Here is a 19,368-nt window from a genome sequence, read left to right on the forward strand (position 1 = left end):
TCCCAGCACATCCCATAGGCAGGACAGACTGTAGGTCAAAGATCATGTACCTAGGTTAGCGCCTCAATCTCTCCACTGGAAGTCTTCCCTGGTCACAGGAGATGGCCAGTTTGGGCTACATATCTCCTATTGCTGGGAGACTTAGCTTGAGTCTTCCTTGTAGATTCTTGGGAGTTTTCCTTGGAGTAGGTTTCTGTCTCACCCCAAAATGTTCCCTTTTCCAACTGTCTCTTTCAGTACTCTCCCCTTACATCCCCTATCTGATCTCTCATGTTCCCATCCCCACACACCCCCAGTGCACCCACAAAATCTATTCTATTTCCCCTTCCCAGGGAGATCCAAGCATTCCCCCTTGAGTCTTCCTTGTTGCCTAGCCTCTCTGGGTCTGTGTATGATAGCATGGTTATCCTTTACTTTACAGACAATATTCACTTATAAGTGAGAGCATACCATGTTTGTCTTTCTGGGTGTGGGTAACCTCATTCAGGATGATTTTTTTCTAGTTCCATCCATGTACATGCAAATTTTATGATGTTATTTGTTTTTAACAGCTGAGTAATATTCCATTGTGTAAATGTACCACATTTTCTTTATCCACTATTCTGTTGAGGGATTTCTAGATTGTTTCCCGGTTCTGGCTATTATGAATAAAGCTACTATAAACATAGTTCATACAAGTTGTACAAGTGTACTTGTGGTATGATTGAGTATCCTTTGGGTATATGCCCAAGGGTGGTATAGCTGGGTCTTGAGATAGAGAAATTCCCAATATTCTGAGAAACTGCCCTATTGATTTCCAAAGTGGCTGAGTGGCTGTACAAGTTTGCACTCCTACCAACAATGGAGAAATGATCCCCTTGCTCCACATTGTGGCCAGTATGAGCTGTCATTTGTGTTTTTTGATCCTAACCATTCTGACAGGTATAAAATGGAATCTCAGAGTTGTTTTGATTTGTGTTTCCCTGATGGCTAAGGATGTTGAACATTTCTTTAAGTGTTTTTTGGCCATTTAAGAATCATCTGGTGACAATTCTCTGGTTAGATCACTATACCATTTTTAATTGGATTACTTGGATTTTTGATGTTTAGTTTTTTGAGTTCTTTATATATTTTATAAATTATCCCTCTGTCAGATGTGGGGTTGGTAAAGATTTTTCCCATTCTATAGGCTGTCCTTTTGTCTTGTTGAAGGTGTCTTTTGCCTTACAGAAGCCTTGCAGTTTAATGAGGTCCAATTTATTAATTGTCGATCTCAGTGTCTGTGCTACTGGTATTCAGTTCAGGAAGTTGTCTCCTGTGCTAATACATTCAAGGTTATTTCCCACAATCTCTTCTGTCCAGTTTGGTGTATCCGGATTTATGTTATGGTCTTTGATTCACTTGGACTTGAGTTTTGTATAGGGAGATAGATATGACTCTATTTGATTTCTTCTACACGCTGACATCCAGTTAGACCAACATTGTTTGTTGAAGATGTTTTCTTTCTCCCATTGTATAATTTTGGCTTCTTTGTCGAAAATCAGGTGTCCAAAGATATGTGGATTTACTTCTGTGTCTTTCAGTCAATTCCATTTATCTGACTGTCTGTTTTTGTTCCAATATCATACGGCTTTTATTCCTATAGCAGCTCTGTAGTAGAGCTTAAAAGCAGGGATGGTGATACCTCTGGAAGTTCTTTTATTGTACAGGATTGTTTCAGCTATCCTGGTTTTTTTTTTTTCAAATGAAGTTGAGTATTGTTCTTTCAAGTTCTGTAAAGAATTGTTCTGGGATTTTAATGAGGATTGTGTTGAATCTGTAAATTGCTTTTAGTAAAATGGCCAATTTTTGCTATGTTAATCTCACCTATCCATGATCATGGGCAATCTTCCTCCTTCTGATATCTTCTGCAATTTCTTTCTTCAAAGACTTGAAGTTCTTGTCATGCAGGTCTTTCACTAGCTTGGCTATAGTTACATAAACATATTTCATACTATTTGTGACTACTGTGCAGGGTGGTGTTTTCTTGATTTCTTTCTCTGCCCATTTATCATTTGTATATGAGAGGGCTACTAATTGTTTTAGTTAGTTTTGTATCCAGCCACTTCACTGAAGGTGTTTATCAGCTGTAGGAGTTCCCTAGTAGAATTTTGGGAGTCACTTATGTATACTATAATATCATCTGCAAATAATGATATTTTGAGTTCTTCCTTTCTAATATGTATCCCTTGATCTCCTTTAGTTGTCTTTTTGCTCTATCTAGAATTTCAGTTACTATATTGAATAGATAAAGAGAGGGTAGATAGCCTTGTCTTGGGAAACCTCTCCTAGTCAGGATTTCTATGACTATGATAAAATGTGATGAGCAAAAGCAACTCAGAGAGGAATAGGTTTTATTTCTGCTTATAGGCCATCATCCAGGAAGCCGGGTCAGGAACCTGGAAGGAGGAACTGATGCAGAGGCCAGGAAGGTATAACACTTACTGGCTTGCTACTCCTGGCTTACTCAGCCTACTTACTTACATCACCCAGGGCCACCATCCTAAGAGTGACACTGTCCACCATGATCTAGGTCTTTCCACACCAACTATCAATCAAGAAAATGCATTACTATCTTGCCTACATGCCAGTCTTGTAGAAGCATTTTTTTTCTACTGAGGTTCCCTCTTCCCAAATGACTCAAGTTTTTATAAGGTTGATTAAATAAAAAAACTAGCCAATATAAACCCATATCCCATTAAAATATCAAAAGTTGAAACTCTGATCAAATGTATAGTTCATTTTATTGTTAGTTTGTCTAAGAATGCTTAAATTTGTTGAGTATATATTTTTGTTTATCTTTAGACTAATGATACAATTTCATAATATAATTACTTTTGTTTGCTGTGGTGAAAAGGTCTATAATTTTATAGTAGGTAAAATGCCACGATTGTCCATATAAGTTTTTGGGAACTGCTGTTTCACTTCTGAAAGTAGTTTTATCACCCATGAGAGAAGATCTGTGTTCCCCAAACCAGCTGGGCAGCATAACAACTTTAAGTGAATGGCTCTGAAGTCTAATTAATAAAATAATGCTCCATATGTGGTGAAGTGTTATAAATAATTAAAACTCAAATATGCCTTAGCAAATACAAACTCACCAATTTTTATATCTTTGGAATATGTTATCCTGGCTGTTTTACAGTTACTAATTAATTGCTTCACTACAGTGACTTGTTTTCAATTAATGTGTATTATTCTGGTCCAGATATATTTTTAAAACTGACTTCCTTTGTTTTACTTGAGCAGCCACTAAAGTGATATTTATTACTTGTCTGCTTCTGTGATTAACCTAGAGAGAATCTTAAAGGAAATCATAATGGGGAATATTCAGGTTGCTGCAATAAACCAGGAACTTATTTAATTCCTGTCTTTGTATCCCAGATCCAAATGGAGATTAGATCTTGATCATAAGAACACTGTAGGTAATGACTTTTTGTTTGCACTTTTACTAATGAAATTGTTTGCTGTGAGGTTTTCATCTTTCAATTTAAAAATCTGTGTAAGCCCTTCCCTAGAGACCATTAAGGACATCTTCAAAGCTTCCTGAGAGTTTTCTGGTTACAATTTAGATGGAAGTAATCAATACATACATTATTAAAACAGTGGACAGAAAGCCATTAGAGCCAGGATGCTGTTGACAAATGAAAAGGCTTGAATAAAGTAGTTTACTTGTTCATTTGTCAGGTCATATATTATACATGTTAGATTTATTCAGATGTCATCACAAAGTGAAGCAGAGGATTATAAATTCAATAAAATTATCCCCAAATCACATTGTAGATTTTACATTTATTTAGGTTAATTCTATTATCAATGCTGGCCTACTTAGTTCAGCTTCATTTTAGTGTGTGTATTAGCTGGATAAGTTCTCTGTGGTGTCTTTGTATAGAAATAGAAAATGCCTTTTGGAATGTTCATTCCAGCATTCAATAATCTGGTCTCTTGGAGTTCTAAATGTTTTCATTCTCCTGCAAAGTTAGATTTTTAGATTTTTAGATTTTTAGATTTATGTTTGCTCTAAGTTGTCTTGGTAACTATGTCGCAGGAGTGAGATATCTTTTTATCTATTCTTTATTACTAATACAAGAAGCTTTGTATAAATGTGATGTTCTATGCAGTCATACATGGAGATGCTGAATAGTAGAAACTTCACATTTATTTTTAGAATTGCATTTCTAGGCATTTGAGGAAATCTTCTTCAAACTAGCTATATCATCAAAATGTAAGAATGCAGTCATCTAGGAACTGCTTCTTTTTTAATGACTATAAGAAGATGAAATGTGAGCAATTTACAAATTGATTTCACCACCCAAATCTTTTTCCTACTTTGTCAAATTATTTTGATATCATGACAAATTCTCTTAAGTATAATATTTGTATAGTATTTTATCTTTTCAGAGCACTTTTACACAGATCATTTAATTACAAATGAACCTCCAATCTTTTTCTGTGTTCATTTATTCCAAAAAAAAATTGTAGAAAAAAAATCTTATCATTATAGCTAACAGTGTAAGAACTCAGCGATTCTTTAAGTAACTCCTTATTGAGTGTCTTCTATACTCCAGAAGTCAGAGATACAAAAGTGAATCATGGGTCCCTGCCCCCCTGCACACCCACAGTAAACCAATAAATTAATGTATGAAAAAATATCAAGTATTAGTAAATGCTACAAAGTAGAAATCAACTAGGAGTAGAGAAAGAAAAGGAGATAATGTTTTAATAAATATCTGAGTTAGTGAGCAAAAATTGGAGAGGGGGATATAATTCTGAACAAAGCAAGCGAAAGTTTCAGAATCCCGTATGGAAAAAGAGATTTGGAGTATTCATGGTAAAGTGAGATGCACAGTATTTATTGTAGGTTATAGGAAAATGAAGCTATGCTGGTTATATAGTGAGACAAGTGCGAGATGACAAATAGTTTTGCAGATCAGAGTTTGAGGGGGAATTTTATTCTATGTATAGTAAGACATCACTCACTGGAAGGATCTCTAGTCATATGATAGCACCTGACTTGTCTGTTTTGAGGTCATTTGGCTGCTTTGTGGATAACTGACAGGAAAAAAAGTGTGGTAAAGTCATCTAGAAAAGATATAATGTTGACTTGGGCTAGAAGAGAAATGATAGATCTGCTGAACTGTTATTTCACCTAAGATTTATTCTAATGGGTCACTTGATAAAATATATGTTAGATGGGGCATGGAGTGTGGGCAAAGCAGTCAAGGAAGACTCAGAACTCTATATCTTGAACAAATAGCAGACAGGCAGTACCACTTTTGTAGGTGACAGAAAGTAAGAAATGAGCATGTTTGAAGGTTTATGGTTGAAGCTAATCAGGGGTTTCATTTCCATCTTCTGTTAAGAGACAGGACAAACAGTATGATTCAAAATTTATACTCTTCTTACATTTGACAGTCTTGAATTTTGGCTGAATCACAAGACTGGATATGACTAATTTGTAATATGCTTTTCTAATAATCCATTTATTTACTATCAACACCAGAATTCAGAATTTAGGCTCAATGACTTAAAACTAAATTCTCTAAATGGCTATAGGAACAGATTGGATTTTCCCCAGTGATTTCTGAAGGTCAGCTCAGAACTTAACAACTCTGTTGTCAGTGGGAAGTAACTTCCCCAGTGGTTTTTGGAAATAGCCCAGAATGAAGATTGAAGTCAAACAGCTGTTCAAGATGCTGTGTGGGCAATAATCCATTCCTCAGTAGTATCAAAGACCTGTGAGGAGTCCAACCTTTATTCTATTCCATGCTCTTGATTTCAGAGAACGCAGCTTTTGTTTTAAAAGGCTCCCACGAAAATAAATCTGAGCAAGGAGTTTGTGAGGAAAAGGAAACATTTCCCAATAAATACTCAGAAATGTTTTCTCATAAACAGCATTTTAAAAATTGATCTATCTTGAAATACATCTATTTACTTTCATTTTTGCTTCAAAATTATTTAGACATTTTTCTAAATTAATTCAATTGTTCATGTTATTGACTGTCTGAAACAATAGCTAGGTGTATCAGACCCTACGATTGTTTCTCTTCAATTGTATTCAGTAGTGGAGTAAAATGAACATACAGCTCCTTTCACTTTATTTATAGATGACTGCATAGCCATACTTATGAGTCAAAAGCAGAACAGAGTTGGCAAATGTTATGGGAATTATTACTCATTGGGTAGAATTTAAGTTACAAAAAATGAATAAATTGCTATCTGTTATACAACACAATTTCTATATTTAACAATACTACTGCTTGCTCTAAAATTTTTGTTAAAGGGTAGAACTTATGTTAAGCATTCTTATCATAGTTTAAAAAGATTACAATGACCTTTTATAGCCCATAAGCCTGTTTTTGTAACTTTTTAAATGTTAGTTGGCTCAGGTGAACATTAAGGTAAGGTCCAGATGTCCTGGTTTTGTTCTTTTTCCTTTGTCTTTATTTTATGAACATGTATAAAATTTGTTTAGATTCTTGGTATCTTCCTGTCATGTGCCACATTACTGAACCCTTTCCATTTTGCAAGGTCTTGGTTTTAAATTACTTGAGAATAGATCTTCCATAAGTCACCATTTGGTAAACTGTTTCCTATGTGTTTGAGACTCAATATGTTGGCCTTTTACATAAGGAAGTTCGTGAGAATGGCAGAATGTTTTCTGCAACTCTGATATACAAAATCAATAGAAGAAGGATGCTAACAAGGTAAAAATAATAATAGTATGAGAACTAGAACAATAATATAGGATGCCAATACTATTAAAAGCTGATCAAGTTACAGATAGGACTGTCTTAATATCCATACATATTTCTGTTCTATAACCATTTATATTAATTACTTTTCTATTAGTGTGGTAAAATACCATGGCGAAGGCAATTTATGGGAGAAAGAAATTGGTTTGGACTAACAGTTCCAGAAGTTTAAAGCCCATGGGATGGCAGAGTGGAAGCAGGAGACAGCAGCTGCCTGGAGCAGCAGCTGAGAGCTCACATCTTAAAATGCAAACAAGAAGCAGAGAGAGATACAACTAAATGGTACCTCAAAGAGCCACGACCACCACCACCACCACCACCACCACCACCACCACCACCACCACCACCTCCACCATCATGACATACCCCTCAAGCAAGGCCCCACTTCCTAATTCTCCACAAGCAGCCAACCTGAGACCAAGTATTCAAATTCCTAAGGTTCATGGGAGGCATCTCGTTCAAACTACCACAGCCTTTGTTCAATGGGTATAGCTACCATCAAATTACTCTAAATGTTAATGGTCTGTCTCATATTTACTTATTTACCTAATGGTATAAAATAGAGGAAAATCCCCCAAGCAGTGATTCATACAAAAAGACCTTGGGATGTTTGAGGATAAACAACTTCTTTAAGAAACCACTAAGTTTGCCAACCATGGAAGCACATATCTCAGCACTCAGAAGCAATAAGAAGTATCACAATTGTTATAGCAGGCCATAGTCTTCTACATAGGAAACACTTTCAAAAAGGAAAAGAAGAAAGGAAGAAAGGAAGAAATGAAGGAAGGAAAGAAATTGCAGAAAGCAGTGTTTCATACGGCCACCACTAAAGGAAATTACAGCCAGTTCCTCAAAAATTACGGAAAACTTTGGATCTGGAACATATGAGCAAGCTCAGAATAAGATCTGTCTTTTCCCCAATTCACAACATTGTTCACAGCATTGTTTTTAGTTCTCTAATGATTCATAAGGTGAGGTTTTTGCCTGCAGGCCTGTTGATTTTGTCTACATCAAGCATACACACACACACACACACACACACACACACACACACACACACACGTATTCTCTGATTTTTATGACTGGATAGTCTCTTTTTAATTTAGCAATATTTATTGAGGGTGTACCAAATCATACCTATAACTTTATCAGTCAGTCATGATGAGTATAAGAATTTGAGAACTGGAAAATGTAGTTATCCAACTTGACATCTCACAAATGAGGATAGGAAATCTCTGGGAAATTTAATGACCTTTACTGTGGCCAGTTCTGGCCCTAGCCAGATTTGGACTCTGGGGCCCCTGCTACATGAAACTACACTGCATTGTAATGTGGTTTGGTCAAGTTCTGCTGAGTTAGACAATGATATGCAGTCAATCCATCAAATTACATTCTGAATAACACAAATAAGACATTGACACTTCAATAGAAATATAGATAAAATTTAGCTACAAAGAAGCTGCAAAACAACTGAAACACATGAATGAATTAGTTCATTGAGAATTTCACACAATGTATTTTGATCATGTTCACCCTTCTTTCCCTCCCCTAACTCCTCTCAGATCGACTCATACCTCCCCTCCCTACTCACTTCATCTACCTGTCTTCTTTTTTTAATGACCTATTGAATCTAATTCATGCTGTCCATATAGTCCTGACTGCAAGACTATCCAGTGGAGCATGGTAAACCTACTAGAACCACACCCTTAAACTGACTCTCCCTCCTCCAGAAGCTATCAACTTTCTACAGCTCCTTAATGGTAGGGGTTATAAACTCCCTCCCCCTCCATGTTAGAATTTTCACTGACTTTATCTTGTGCAAATCTTGTGCAGGCAACAAGAGATGCTGTGAATTCATGAGAAAAGCAAACTTATTATGTCTAGAATAAATTGTTCCAATCCAGTTCTCAATGACCTCTGTGTAATGGCACACAGGTAAAGCCACAGAACACGTGGCGATGTATAGATTAACAGAAATAGGCTGAATTTAAGTGTAAGAGCTAGTCAGTGGTAGACCTGAGCTAATGGCCAAACAGTTTTAATTGATACAAGCCTCTGTGTGTTTACTTGGGTCTGAATGGCTGTAGACCAGGCAGGACATAGGAAAACTTTCAGCTATATCTCTGGCTCTTACAGTCTTTCTATCCTCTCTTCTGCATTGGTCCTTGTGCTTTTGTGGGGGAGTGATGTTGATGTCCCATTTTCAGCTGAGTATTCTACTGACACTTGTTCTCTGCACCTTGACCAGTCATGAATTTCTGACTTCACAACCATCCACTGTATAAACAAAAAAAGACTTCTCTGATAAAGTCTGAGAATTGTAGTAATTTGTAGGTATAGAGATGCAAACTTAAAGGGCAGTTTGCTACTATCAACATTTGACAGAATGATACTGGTAGAAGGTTATCCCTTAGGGCCTTTGAGCTCCCCAACCATGGATCTTGGCCAGATTTATAGTATTAATCCTGAGTTTCATCCTGTGAAACAGGCCTTGAATCCAATCAAAAAACAGTTAGTTGATTACACCCATAACATTTGTGCCACTATTGTACTTACACTGTACATTAATTTATCTTGCCATATGCCAATATTACAGTTCAGTGTCCACATTTAGGTAAGAGTGGTGATGACTTTTTCCTCCAGCAGCCAACATAGTACCCTCCAGTTCAATGAAAGCTAACCAGCAGAAAGAAAGCCACCTTTTCAGTATCAACTTAATTTTTCCTTGTCCCATGACCAATGTGTATGGTGTCTTCTGCAATAGGGTTTACCCTCAAATTCTGATGGATACAAAGACTGCTCAGGTTTTTTCTAGCCTATGATTTGTAACACTTGAGTTCAAAATATCTAACATGACCTTAATTAAATATTTGCTTATCTGTACCTTAATTTGCATTGGTTAAATATTAATTATATAAAAAGATGTCCTAATTATACCAACATAACTAAACAATTGATTACTCAAAGAAAAATAAATTCCTGGCATTTTTCCCTACCTTATATGGAGCAGGTTCAAAATAAATATATTTGAATGATTAGATAATACAGAAAAAGACTATGCATACATATATATATGTATGTATGTATATATGAACTTATATCTATGAATAAAAATAGGAACCACTAATGAGAAAAACAACATAGAATTTGTCTTTATGAGCCTTGCTTAATTTGCTTAATATGATTATCTCCAGTTGTAATCATTTCCCTGCAAATAACACAACTTCATTCCCCTTTATAGATTTAAAAAAAATCTGTTTTGTATATGTACCATATTTTCTTTAGCCTGTCCTCTGCTGTTGATCACCTAGATTGGTTCTGTTACTTAGCTCTTGTAAATACTATTGCAATAAATACTAATGCCCAGGATTGTTTGTCACATTTTAGCATGGAGTCCTTTGCTAAAAACCCAGGAGAAGTAGAGCTGGACCATATGATAGCCCTATTTTCAAATACAAAAAAGTTTTATTTTTTTTTTAGAATTTCATACAAAATATTTTGGTCATTTCTACCCTCTCCTCCACTTATCTGTTACCAGGTCCAACATTTCCTCCAGCCCTGCCCCAACTTTGTGTCCTCTATTTTTTTGTAGAAGAGACTATTGCACAGTAGATGTCTTCTTCCTCTAGTTCTTAGAGTCTTCTCACCCCCTCTTTTTTTGAGTTTTATGTGAAACTTCTATATGAGTCTCCATGGTAGCTGGAGTCACGTGTAGTCCCACCAGCAGTATACAGAGTCTCTCTTGTGCACACCCTTGCTAGTGTTTGCTTTTGTTTTCTTATTGATTGTCATTTTTAATGAACTGAAGATCAATCTCAATGTAGTTTTTGTTTTTATTTCAATGGTAGCTGATGAAGTTGAGAAGGTGTTTGTATGTTTATTGGTCATTTGTGTTTCATCTTTTAAGAATTTTCTGCTCATTTCATTAGTCCAATTCTTTACTGAATTGTTTGATTTCTTCTTCTTCTGTTTTTATTTCTTTGTTTACTCTAGATAGATATTAATCCTCTGTCATATGTATTGCTGATAGATTTTTTCCTACTTTATATAGTCTGTTTTTTCACTTGATTGCTTCTTTTGTATGACAGAAGCTTTTGTATTGCATGTAATCTCATTTGTCAATTCTTGGCATCATTTCTTGAGCAGCAAACATCATTTTAAATAAATTTCATGCCTGTAACTGTATCTTTTTAATATAGCCTTTATTAAATGTGTTGTCAATTTCCTACATGTATATATAGTACATGCTCTTTCATTCATGCACACTACCTCCTATCTTGCCCCCAGCTTTCTCATCCCCCCTTTCCCTAAAAGTCTCTGTCACGCATATATGTTTTCTTTGTTTTATGACTCACTGAGTTTAATCACTGCCATCCAGTTGACTGTGAATTTGTCAGTAACTAATGGGTGTAGACGAATTTCTAAATGGTCTTAATAAAAAGAAAAAAAAACACAAAGCCAGGAATTTGGGTTAAAGCCCAAGAGAAAATCAGAGGACTAGGACAAACCATGAACTAACCTCACCTCACCAACTCCGCAGCTTCCAAAGAAAGCGACTTCCTGTATACTCATGTTTATATGCCTTTTCTGTTCTGTTCTCTCATTGGCTTTCTTAGCCCAGCTACATCACTTCCTCTTCCTACACAGCTCTGTCACTTTCTGTCTGTCTGTACAGACCTCCAGGTCTCTATGGTTGGTACTGGGATTAAAGGCGTGTGTCACCACTCTTGGCTGTGTTCCCTACTGTGGCCTTGAACACATGGAGATCCTGCCTGCTAAGTGATAGAATTAAGGGCATGTGCTACCACTGCCTGACTTCTTTGTTTACTTATAATGGCTGGCCTTTTCCCTCTGATCTCCAGGCAAGCTTTATTTATTAAAGCACAAATAAAATATCACCACATTTCAGCACAAATAAAATATCACCACAAGTGGGTACATAATTACAGAAAATGGAACCCTTCTCTCAGAATATGTCAGTAGCCCATAGTTCAGTAAGGTGTGGCATGGACTCCTGGAGCCTCTCTGAAGCATGATTGACTGTTTACAGACTCAGTATTTTAGAGACAGTTCTATGGACTTTAGAGAATAATGTACATACTTTATATGTTGGTTGGAATATCTTGACTGCCTTCTACGTTTGTTTGCTCTCAGTATAATTTAGATGTAATTTTCTCTGTTGATTTTCAGTTTATGTGAAATATATGGAGTACTAAGGTTACACACTCTTATTTTACCATGATTTATCTGGCCCTTTATAATCATCAGTGTTTACTTTGTGAGGTAGATGTTGAAGTTACAATTTTGCATCATTGTAATAAGAATCTTTTTAATTTTGAACTGCATGAACCAAGTTCTCTTTAATTCAGTGATACAAGGACTACTGATATCCACCCTAGGACAATGGTACACCACCAACAATTGGTGCTCAGTTTTTACTACATAGATAAATGAAAGAATAGTCAGATAACAATATTTAAAATAACATTGCAACTTATAGTTTGTCTACATAATATAAAACATTATCAATTTGTTTGGCTTCTAATTTTCTAGAAGCAACAACTCCTTTCTTTTTACATATTTCTCTTTACCCATTTTGTATTTAGTCTATTGAATTGTGTAGATACAAACAATCCTGTCTTCTATCCATTTTCTTTAATTTGAGGAAATAGTGTGAAAACAACAGTGCTTATTTCTTTGTCATGACAGAAATTCCTTTGTTTTTCCTTTCGATTCATTTTAATCCTCAGTGACTCACATTTAAGAAATGAAATTGCACAGCTGTGGTATAGCTAAGCCCTTGGCAACAACTCAAGTGGAAAGCCAGTGGTCTCTCATAATGGATGACTGTTAGCCTTGAATTCTCTTCTCCCTGCTTTTCACAGTGGAATTGCACTATCATATAATAGTTTGGAATTTTTCAGTTTGTTGAGACCTTTAATCCATACTCTTATTTTACAGATCTCACTACAATAGTTATCTCCAGCTTGTTCTATCCAGATCTATATTGTTCCTAATTATTTGTATTGTATTTATTCCTGTTCGTGTGATCAACTATCCTAGTTTTCCAGGGTCTGTCTGAATTTCCTGGTATAATCCTGGTTTTAAGTTTATAAGCTTGTACAGTATCTTGAACCATGCAGGTACTCTCAGCCCTCCATTAAAAAACTCAAAAATCTGAGGCAGGAGGATTCAAAACCAGCCTGGGCTACTCTGTCTCAAAAGCAAACAACAAAAAGACATAAAGAAACAACATTAAAAGTTCAAAATCTTGAAAATACTCTGTATAATAAGATATGTAGTTAGCTTATTACTAGCATTAGTCTGGTAGTCTTTCATATTCAAGTCACTTTTCTTCTTAAAGATCGTCTTTTCCTTCTGCTCACTATCATTTCTGACTTGCTCTCCTTTCTTCTTTTTATTTGTTTTTTATTTAGGAGAAAAGATAGTGTTCAAGCAATTTCCACTAGATATATCTACTTCCTCTTCTACTCTTCCCTCAACTAAATGTCTATCTCAGGCTCTCAACCAGTCCAATGGATACTCTTGGTTGCAAATCTGTCTTTCCTCTAGGAGTCACCTTCTTCCTCTGGAAAGTCTCATCAGTTGTTCTTATCTCCTCATGTTTGGTCTCTCATTACATTCCATTTTTCTCTCTGCTCATTAAATACTGACTTGTAGGCATTAAGTTTATATTATTTGGATGAGAAAATGATGCTTAGATATTTTTCTCCTACAGACTTTCTCTCTCCAAGTTGTACCATATACAGAATGCCAACCCTCATCTCAGTATGATTGTAACTTTTAGACATCATTAATTTTATCTTGAATATACACATGAGGTATTCTGGATCCAAGGCAGATTTTTTTAATTGCCTTACAATAAATAGTCTTACCTTCTCTTTCTTTCCTAATGACATGCCCTAGGGCAATATGGTAAATGTTGATAAAAATCTTTGCATGTAAGTACTTAGTTGCTGTATAGGCAAGAGACCAAAATTATAAAGGAGGAGCCAGCTGTCTTCTCCAAATGTATCTCCTTGGAAACATAATAGGTCTCGATCTAACTGATTTTCAAGGAGTTAACTCAATGCCCTACATGCTTCAATTTTTACAATCTAGAGATATTTCCAGGGCCTGGGCTTCATACGTTATAATTATAACCATCTAGAGATTTTGATTTTGTTTTTGTTTTTTCTGACAACTGGAAATTTAGTCTAGCAGTCTACCAACTAAGGCCTTATCCATTTGTCCTTCTTGGATCAGAGAAATTTGAGAAATTAACCAGACAGATGGTACACATCTAATTTGCATGGGACAGGAAAGTTCTCAGCAGGCTAAAACTATTAGAGGTGCATAGAGTAATCCAGGAACGTTTATTTCCTCACACTTAGTTAAATTGTGTGCAGAACTCACTCATCTACTCTATGTAAATCTATGAGTCCTACTTGCTCCTTCCACATAGCTGCACTTTCTAAACACTTCACTCACCTGTGTCTCTGTCTTTTTCTCTTTGTACTCTGGCTCTGAGTCGCATTCTCACAATCTTTCATGAAATTCTCCTCCTAGTTGCCTCCAGTTCTCTTTCAAATTTTCCTTTAGCCTTTCTCTGTTTCATGTACTATAGAGGACCCCTTCTCATCTTATCTATGGGAAATACATTCTAAGTTTGCCCCCATGAATGCCCCAAACTATATGTACACTGTGTTATTTCTTATGCATGCTTGCCTATGATAAAGTGTAAGTTATGTGGGAGACAGAAGCAGGAGGATTTCTGAGTTCAAGGCCAGCCTAGTCTACAGAGCAAATTCTAGAAAGCCAGGGCTACACAGAGAAACTCTGTCTTGAAAAAAACTATATAACAACCTCTGCATACAATGTGTTTAATTTCTTTATTAAGATGAGAATCTTCAGGGATTGAGAGATGGTTCAATGATTATAAGCACGTTCTGATCTTGCAGTGGAACCAGGTTGGATTCCTAGTGGCTCCCAACCACCTGTGATTCCAGTTTCAGGGGATCTAACACATCCTTCTAGCTCCCACAGGTACCCGCACATATGTGGCACACATAAGCACACTAAGGACCACATACATACATACACATAAAATTAAAAGAAATGTTATTTTAAAAGGTGAGAAACCTTACCATTTCATTAAAGGAAGTACTTTACAGTTTCTCTTTGCTTTATCAAAATTGTTAGCAGCACCTCGCTTGCTCTTTAGAGCTTTCATTGATACTTGAACTCAAGTACTGTGATATCTTGACAGTCAATCACAAACTGAGATAGCTACAAAGAAACCTATGAGTAGTATTAGTACAAGCCATGGGGACACACTATATAAATATTCATGTCCTAAGTAGGATGCAATAAGGCTGTACAATATTTACTCATGCCACTCAGGGTAAGTCAGTGTTTTAAATTTATTAATTATCTATTTTTTAATTTTCTGTTTAATATTTTCAGAGCATAGATGACCACAAGTAACTAAAACTGTGGGACATTCGGCTGTAGATAAGGGGAGACTACTGTGTTGGTTTCACTGATTTTTTTTCACTTATTTATTTATTTGTCTGTTTTGGAGGAGGGATCTCATGTCACACAGACTGGCCTCCAACTGGCTGTGCTACAGAGGATGACCATGAAAATCCAGTCCTCCTGCCTTTTGCTGGAATTAATGACATGGGACATGTGCTAACATACTGTGATAGTTCAGTGCTGGGAATCAAATCTAGGACTTATTGCAAGCACTTTATCAGTACTGCCATATCCCTAGTCATCGGGGATATCTTTTTCCTTTTCTTCCTTTTTATGTACATAGATTCCTAACTATAACCTTCTCTGTCTATAGAATGTTATTCGCATGTTTTCAGGGCTGACTAGTTGGTATTGGACAACTAATTGGTGTGCTCCTCCCTGGGGGAAGACTATATCTCCCACTCTCAACATTCCTCAGTGTAGTTCTTTGTGGAAGGGTGAAGCCCCTTGGTCTCTTCCCCACCCACTTTGGCACGTCTATTGGTATCATCCTTGTTCAGTTCATGTTTGGGCAGTCATGTTGGTGATATTTTTATGGATGTAGCTTCTGGCATTATTCTGAGATGCAATCTCACTGCAAACCCCTGATCCTCTACCTCTTACTCTCTTTCTGCTCCCTCTTCCACAATGCTTCCTGAGCCTTAGGTGTAGGGGTTGTTTTGTAGATGTAACCATTGGGACTGTACTCCAAAACTCTACATTTTGTTTCAGTATAGTTTTTCGTAATGGTCTCCATCCACTGTGAAAAGAAGTTTCCTTGGTAAAGAATAAGGACTGCATTCATCTGTGGGCATAAGGATAAATATTTAGATTGTAGTTAGGGATTATACCAGTTTAGTAAAGTGGTGGTTGTAGGTTCTTCTCCATGATCCATGACTTCACTAGTACTGAGGAGTTGACTAGGTTTCCAGGACCAGGCAAGATTTCTCTCTTGCTGAGTGAGTCTTGAGTCCAAGTAGAGTACTGCTAGTTGCCACAAAGTTCTGTATGCCACTGCTACACCCTTAGCGCTATCATGCCATTCTGGTCTTTGCTGTGGTTCGTATAACTTGGTAGGACTGTAGATTGCTTCTCTCCTTTGTAAGCTTGAAAGTATCCTTCTAGTACTATGAAAGCTAATTCTCAGGGAGGAGATTTCAGGTCAATTCCATCAGTGGGGCCACTGTGCCATGTGTTTGAAGTGCTCAGTATCTTTAGCAATAGGGACTTAACTTCTACCTCTGTTAGGACTGGGGGTGGCAACCAAGGGCAATAGCAACAGCTTGTAATGTTTGGGTATTCTCTTACACAGTCCTGACCAACAACTCAAAAGATGGTTTTCCAGGACTAGTGATGGGGGTTTTGTTAGGTTGTCTTTGGCTCTTGAAGGGAGCATTGTCAGTACACATAAGAATTTTTCATTTAAACAATGTATGTATATTCATACACAGATTTATATGCATTTAAATTTTTAGGTAGATAAATAATAGTACAATTCCTTGGAACTTACTCACATATATTTATTGATATTTTAACCCCTCACTCCTTTCTTCGATATTTATTTTCCTCTGTTTTCTAATTAGAGCCCTACCTTTTTTCCCCATTTCCTCTATCAGATAATTTCTACCCTGCCTAAACACACACGTACCCATGTCACTGCCCTGCCTAATTCTTTCAAAGGCTCCTAATCACTTACAAATACTGCCCAAACCTTTCAAGAGTCTGATGCCCAAGTTCTGCTTTAAACTGTACTATATTTCTATACAATGGCAGTGCCTTAAACTCTAGAAAGTTTTTCCTTAGCTCTTATGTTATAGAAAGGCAAGCTTATTTGGAGATAGTTGTACATACTATATGATGCTTTGCCAGATATCTCTGTACATGCATATTTTTCTTCTTTGAATGTCCTCTAATATTTCTTCTCTAACTCATGTTTATGCTTTAGAACTCTGTGTACTTAAACTCTTCTAGAAATCTTTCCCAGGTTATATTTAACTGATTTATATGTTTAGCCATTCATGATGTACTGCAACTTCATAAATAGAGGCACCAATTTACACTTAACTTTTTTCTTTCTAGTCTATAGTGTAACTACTTAGACATAGAAGTTTGGTATAAAGAGCCATTAATTTTTTATAATTAGCAAAGCCAGTATCATGGCTCACTCCAAGTAGGCATACAAATAAAAGAGATAATTTGCTTGTAGTTGTGAAAGTTGGATGATAAGAAATACAATACAGCAAGAAGTATATATGCATACATATACAGATACACAAACATATGTATATATAGGCAGATGCACAAACACACGTATTTAGAAATCAAATAAAATATTACAGGTAGAACTGGACTTCTGTGTAAGTAAAGTAAATAATCATCTGCCCAGTGTGATTTCAAGGACACAAGAATAGTCCTCAATATAGAAATTGCTTTTCCATTTGCAGGCTGAATCCAAATATTCCATTATTTTTATTCAGACACCTTGCTTCTGTCTTCTGGATTGTAAATAACCTTGACAGATCGATTATTGTATAAAATATCAAACTCAGGATTCTTTTGAATGGTGAGCACCACTAAGATTTTACCAACAAATACGTTATCGTACAGTTTTAAAGTACTTTTGTATTAGAGCGCTGTGTCTGAAATTTAAAGGAAAAGACCTCTGGTTTTTTCCAGTGATATAAGAAGGCTTAAACTCACTTAACAACATTGCTAAAAATAAGATAGAGTTGAAAATGGTACATGATTAAGCCTAGGTCAGAGGAATAGTTATTATTATTAATAAGATACATTATCATTTATGTGATACTTAATATCTTTTATTACCATGGCCACCCATGATATAATAAAATCTGGGTCAGTAACCTTACTTTATATTTTTGAATATTAATTTATTCTACCATCGCAGTGCGGCAGTGTGCCTCACTAGATTATGTATGACTTTAGAGCTTTCCCTCTACTTCTAGAATATTTCTTTTTTTTCTTTTCTGTTCTTTTATTGTTTGATTTTGCTGTGTTTGTTTGATTGGGGATGTCCCAGAGCAAGGATGCAACCAAGACATCCGTAGTCTATCTTTGGGCATGTTTTCTTCCTGTGATAGGCAGTGGCATTGTTCTTTCTTATTTTGGTCCAATAAGTTCTTGAAGACAAAACTTACTCATTTCTTCTACTCTTAATCCCCTATAACAGAGACTATAGATTAGAGATTAAAATTGTCAACCAGCCTGACTAGTGAGCTAAATGGTCTGAAGATACCTCTTCTAGGTCTGTTCATTTCTAGAAAGGTGTTCACAATCCCTTTATTCATAATAATTCCAAATAGTTCTATTCCTCTCAGAAAAGTCACAATGTAAAATGTAATTGGTGGTTTTCAAAAAAATATTTATAATTTTCGACAGCTTAATTTGACTACACTAGTTTACTCACCATCAAACATTTTGATGGGATTGTTATTAGTTGAATTTGTTGTATATTTCAATAAGGTGTGAATCCCCCTACTTAACAGTGAGTGTTTTCCATTGTGTACTAGAAGTGATTATTTTCAGAATATTTAAATTTTCATTAGCCAGGGTAGGATTTTGTAGTATATACCTCTTGGTTTTTTATCTCTGTATCTGGTAGTCAGGTATATAAACAAAGTGTACTTATCTTAATAATAGCACATCACCTATCTTGAAAGCTCCCCAGTTCTCCCCAGAAAAGTTTTTCAAACGAAGTGCTTTCCTCATTAACATTGAGACCCAGGTAGCCTTTTTTTTTTTTTTATCATTTTATGACTATCAGTTTATAAATAAAAGAGAAGGAAATTGACTGGGGAGTTACATAAATAAGTTCTGAGCACCCAGGATTAATTTTGAGGAGCATTCCACAAGCCAAATAAACATTTCTTTTCATCTCATTTCACAGACCTTCAAGAGGGAATTAAAAACTAAAGAAGCTGTAATCATGAGTACCCTGGAGACGGTGAGAATATTTCTGACAGAGCAGCCTTTGGAAGGACTAGAGAAGCTCTACCAGGAGCCCAGAGGTAATTGAATGTGGAACTGTAATAACATATTGATAGAAGGGTCGGTGATG

General features: G+C 36.0%; 1 protein-coding gene across 8 annotated transcripts in view; it reads left to right on the plus strand.

The window, feature by feature from the left end:
- Dmd (dystrophin) overlaps positions 1–19,368 on the plus strand; it is a 2,092,376-nt gene that overhangs the window by 1,712,611 nt on the left and 360,397 nt on the right. For all 8 annotated transcript variants that reach the window (XM_059250112.1, XM_059250109.1, XM_059250111.1 and 5 more), the window contains one exon: positions 19,198–19,318. In XM_059250112.1, coding sequence (XP_059106095.1) covers positions 19,198–19,318 — 121 coding nt within the window. The remainder of the gene's footprint in view (positions 1–19,197; positions 19,319–19,368) is intronic.

This window comes from Peromyscus eremicus, chromosome X, assembly GCF_949786415.1.
Source record: "Peromyscus eremicus chromosome X, PerEre_H2_v1, whole genome shotgun sequence".
In the NCBI taxonomy this organism is placed as follows: Eukaryota; Metazoa; Chordata; class Mammalia; order Rodentia; family Cricetidae; genus Peromyscus; species Peromyscus eremicus.